Genomic DNA, 5,166 nt, shown 5'->3' with positions numbered 1-5,166 from the left:
ATAAAACATTATGATCCCAATAATAATCAAAAAGTACACTAAAATAAACTTAAACAGGACAAAAGAAACAAGGCTTTGTATTGTCAGAATCCAATATAAGATATGGGTGTGTTTTGAGAACATTATTAACAATTCTGCAGTGTTGTTACAATTTTCATAGTATTTTATAGCTTTCAATCTTCAAAACAGACACTGTGTAAAAACTGGGCATACTAAACATTTATCATAATTGTTCTTTGTTACCAGGACACCACTGTGTATCCAGTGCTCAGCTCTGTTCTCAGAGACCCCAAGCAGTTTAAATACCCCAATCAGTTTAATCCTGGACATTTCCTGGATGAAAATGGGAAATTCTGTCGGAATGAAGGATACATGCCTTTCTCTTCAGGTATGAATCACTAGGATAAACATAAATACCTATCAATGCGCTAACTGCAGTGCTAAAAATAAAATATTCTTTTCAACATTGCATGTTGCAGATGAAGTAGATATATAAAACATATGAGAATTGAAATATTGAAAATCTTTAATGTTACAAATTTCACATGCACCTTGTACTAGAGGACAACTGACAACAAGTGTTTGGTTTACAAAAGTCCTGGGGTAATGGGCGTTACCCTTCAAGTCCAAGTCGATTTCTAAGTCATTGACACCAAGTCCCAAGTGAAGTCTCAAGTCACCAAGAATTCTTCCAAGTCAAGTCCCAAGACAGATCACTTAATTTATCTCCATTAGTCCCCATATAGAAACAGAGCTCTGATCCTGTTCCTGAGCATGAGATAGCATTTAAGTGCACAGCTTTCTCCTCTGACAGCTGAAGGGGGAAGTGAGGAAAGCAGTGAGGTTTCTGTTACGCAGCCCCCCCCCCCCCCCCCTTTTAGCTGTCAGAGGAGAAAACTTAGAATACAAGAAAGGTGGGGAGGAAGGCGTTGTTAAATAAAACTCACTGCCTTTCTCTCTTCCCCCTTCGGCTGTCAGGGAAAGCAAGTCACAAGTTGAGTTGCAAGTAGCTGGGGGAACCCTGAGTCAAGTTCCAAGTCATTCATCAGGAGACTTAAGTCGGAATCGAGTCCAATCACGTGACTCGAGTTCCAACCTCTGGTAAAGGGCCTGATGATGAGAACATGGAACAGAAATTCCAGGGAGTGCAGGAACTGAAATCCACATTGCAGAAACACAGAAGAGCAAAACCAGGATTTAGGAAGGCAGAAAGAATTGTTGTTCTGCCAGCTAATAGTTAATAGTGTGTTTGGAAGTGGTGGGGCCAGTCTTCACCAGTATCATAAAATTGACAGATACATTTGTGCAGGGAAACACATGGTACATGACCCACATGACTGCCTAGCTGGACTAATGCAAAATAATAAATGGAGCTTTATGAGACCACAGACAAATCCTTTGGTCTAGGTAACTAATCTGATTTTTTTCATTAAACATGCCCTTTAACTCTTCAGACTTTATGTCACTGGTAATGGTCATTTCGCCTATCATAATTCTTTAAGCCTATTATTTTTTTCACAGGTAAGCGGATCTGCCTGGGCGAAGGTCTTGCAAAAATGGAACTCTTCCTGTTTTTCACTACCATTTTACAGAACTTTACCTTGAAATCACCAAAAGACCCAGCAGACTTAGACCTCAGACCGATGATGAGTGGATTTGGAAACGTCCCAGGTCCCTATGAATTGTGTTTCATCCCACGCTAATCGATAGAACTTTCACAGACTGGATACAGAACTTGGATTTTCCCAGACCTAATGACCTAGGTATCACACCACTGTTCTAATATGCATAGTAGGAAAACCTGAACATAGATTGGGTGGCTAGAGAATCCTTCAGCGTGTCCAGAACCTCAAACTGATTTTTGTCTTTTTCAAAACATATTGGAAAATACAGCCTGGTCTTTTCATGGAGTCTTTTAAATGTACAAAATGCCAAACATTAGTTGCAATACATATTATGTCACACATTTTCCTTCTAAATTCTAAACACTATGACATTGTATCATATTATTTTTATAAATAAAACTTTGAAGCTAAACTCCATTGAGGTGTAAAGACTATATATAGGATGCAGTATTCTGTATCTGTAGAATCTTTTGACATTTGTTGTTAAATTTGTATAGTAGAACTAAAATTAGGTTGGTGAAGGTCTGTCTTCTAAGCCAATGCATGCACATGAGCTGACAAGTACCATGCTAACAGGAGGAGAATGGACAAGGATGCAATCTTTCGCCCAGTCACCATGTAAATTTCCCATTTACAGACTAGGGGTAGTGAGATGTCCAAGTTATATTGTTTATCAGCAGTAGATAAAACATGGGTCAGCAATCAGGCAATACAGTTTAGCAAGACTTTGTAAATCCCTCTACTAGTTAGATAGAAATAAAATTGGCTTAACAAGAAAGGAAGATCCCATTTATGTATTTACAATGTTCATTTAGCTGTTCTGTTAAAGGTCAGTTTAGGCTTGGAATTACAATGTAATTGTACAATGTAACAAATGTAAATCATGTACAATGATGCTTGTGTCTAAAAACATGAAAATGTTTTATTCTTTTTTTTTTTTGGTGGTAAATAAAGTAATATATTTTATGTGGACTGGATTTTTGAGTATAAATATCAACTTAATAAATAAACCCTGGAATCTAAATTCACAATGTGGTAACAATGGGTCTGATTTAATAAAGCTCTCCAAGCCTGGATCACCCATCTTCACTGATGAAAGTCTATCCTCTCCAGCCTTGGAGAGCTTTAATAAATCGGGCCTAATGTGTAGGATTTTACTCTATCTTCACCTGAGTATTACCAGGGGAAAGGAACAGGAATGGAGAGGGAACGAACTAAGGAAAGATACAGTAGGCAGGCAAAATGTTCTAACCAGCCTAATTGCTCAAAATGTTGTCGTCTGTCTGTGACTGTTAAATCTACATAAGCCGTATGATTTTTCCACAGATCAAACTCAAAATGGCCAAATCAGATGGCTCTCTGTCTGTCTGTTACTATAGTTCCATCCTGCTTATTATTTTTATATTAATTCATTAGTTCATAGGAACAGTGTTATTGTTTGAGTATCTGTTACAGCTATTTTGGAAAAAGAATTTTCACTAACACAATAGAGGAAATAACATATACCAACCTTAATGAAATAATGTAATATGACCTTGATACAATGATATGATCATTTTTGGAACCTCAACACAGCAAGCTAGAAGATTCTGTCCTGTGCTCCATAATTCCCTGTTAGTTGCATGTTATTAGTTGGGTGTTGCACCAGTACTAATGCAGAATTTCTGAAATACAAATACTGGGTGAAATGAGATTTTTCAATGGTATGATGAGGGAAATGTACATCTTCCAAATACCAGCAACTGACGTGAAAGAACCTAAAAATGTGGGGATGTGAAGAACCTAAAGAAGTAAAGTTAAAATTCGGATGAAATACCTAGGTTACAATGTAATAGGAAAGTCTTATACTTTGAAAGTTGACTAGCCAAACTCAAACCATGCTTATAAAAAACCACTAATAACGTAAGCATTACTTTAAGTGAATTCCAAATGTCAAAAATGATCAGCACAGGTGACAGATGTTCTACAGATCTCAACTTTCTCTACTACTCAGGGATGTTCTGGAAGCTTGAAAGACCAGAAAAAAATTAGCTATGTATTAATATGAAAATACACTAACTAAAAGTAAATTATTACCAACTAAATAAAAGCACAACTGCAAAGTAGCGTTCAGTTACAAATTCACTTATAGTCCGATAAAAATATATATGTACTTTGCTCTATATAACCGTCTTACTAATGGCACAGTGTGCCAAATTTTAGTGCCAGATGCTTGAGAGTGACAGTTAATTGTGTTGTATATAATGGGCAGTATATATATATATATATATATATATATATATATATATATATATATATATATATATTTAAGTATTTTAATTGTATGGATGTGTTGATCTTCACTGCTTTATGGCTTAATTTATATCAGGCCGCATGCACCACGCAACCCTCTGTGAGGTTCCCAGTGAGTGTTCGGAGGATATGCTGGGCCTTTTATTTGAAGTCTAATAAAATTTAAATTGCAAATTTATCAGATTCCAAATTTTTTTTTCATGGTAGGAAATCAGCCTTCAATATTTTGAAAACAAACGGCAATATTCTTTCTAATTTTAAGGCTCTGGTCCGCACCACTACTCACCAGATGCCCAGATGCCAGTCTCCCAATCTAACGCCACAGTCTTCTCCTTTAGCAAGCCCCCACTCAGGCTCGGGAGAGCTGGTTGCATCTCCCAGCACATGGTTACCCCCAGGACTTAATAAGCAAGGAATGATGTCTAGGGATAGACCTGCAGAGGACCAGGGGCCCACAGAATATGCAAGGCAATCCACAGTATAAGCCAAGGTCATACACGAGTGATTATACCCTAGACAATGTATAAAGGGAGTAGGCACAAGCAGAGTCGTGGGTCACAGGCAAAAGGTCAGTCCAGGCTGCGTACAAACGATGGGTCAGAACGGCAAGGCAAGAAGGTTGGCAACAAAAAATAACATGAAACATACTCCAGCACAGATTAGCCCAGCTAAATGCTACAGCAGACATAGAGCAGTTGCTGTAGAGAGGCCATAAAGCCCCAGCAACCAAAGGCAACACAGGGCTGACATCAGGAACTACTCAGCAAAATCCCCTTCAGCTGCACAGTGTCGGAGTCGGGGATGCAGATGGACCATTCACATCCAAACGAAAGCCGGGGATGCCACCAGCTGCAGGGCAGGGGACTATTTGCCTGATCTTCCCTGCTGCAAACAACACCTATGAAGAGAGTAAGGATCGCTGGCCAAATAATTGTCTCCTAACACTAATATTAATTATTATTTTTTATAGATGAGGTCCGTGTACTGGTAAAATTTATTGAGTGTTTTTAATCTTTCTTTGTACAATAGGAGAAACTCTACACTATAGAAAATTAAAGAGATACTTTATTTTGATTGTCAGTTTGTTGATGTCCTTAACTAGCTGTTAGTTGAGGACACTGTGTACACCACTGGCATTGAACCAGTTGTGATGACCCAATGAAACCTGTAAATGTGAATGATGTTTACTGAACACCAGTGATGAAATGCTTAGGCTGTATAACAGTCATAAAATTTCCTGGAATTAGAG

At 38.0% G+C, this 5,166-nt stretch overlaps 1 protein-coding gene across 1 annotated transcript in view; it reads left to right on the top strand.

Annotated features, from left to right (window-relative positions):
* The window catches only part of LOC140342973 (cytochrome P450 2C16-like), a gene marked incomplete in the record, with an annotated part of 23,517 nt that extends 20,953 nt beyond the window's left edge, over positions 1 to 2,564 (top strand). The window contains 2 exon segments of the mRNA XM_072429373.1: positions 256 to 388; positions 1,522 to 2,564. Coding sequence (XP_072285474.1) covers positions 256 to 388; positions 1,522 to 1,703 — 315 coding nt within the window.
* Between the last annotated feature and the right edge of the window lie 2,602 nt (positions 2,565 to 5,166).

This window comes from Pyxicephalus adspersus, chromosome Z (genome assembly GCF_032062135.1).
Source record: "Pyxicephalus adspersus chromosome Z, UCB_Pads_2.0, whole genome shotgun sequence".
Lineage (NCBI taxonomy): Eukaryota > Metazoa > Chordata > Amphibia > Anura > Pyxicephalidae > Pyxicephalus > Pyxicephalus adspersus.
The sequence above is the reverse complement of the archived record's forward strand: the minus strand, read 5'-3'. Positions and strand labels throughout refer to the sequence as shown.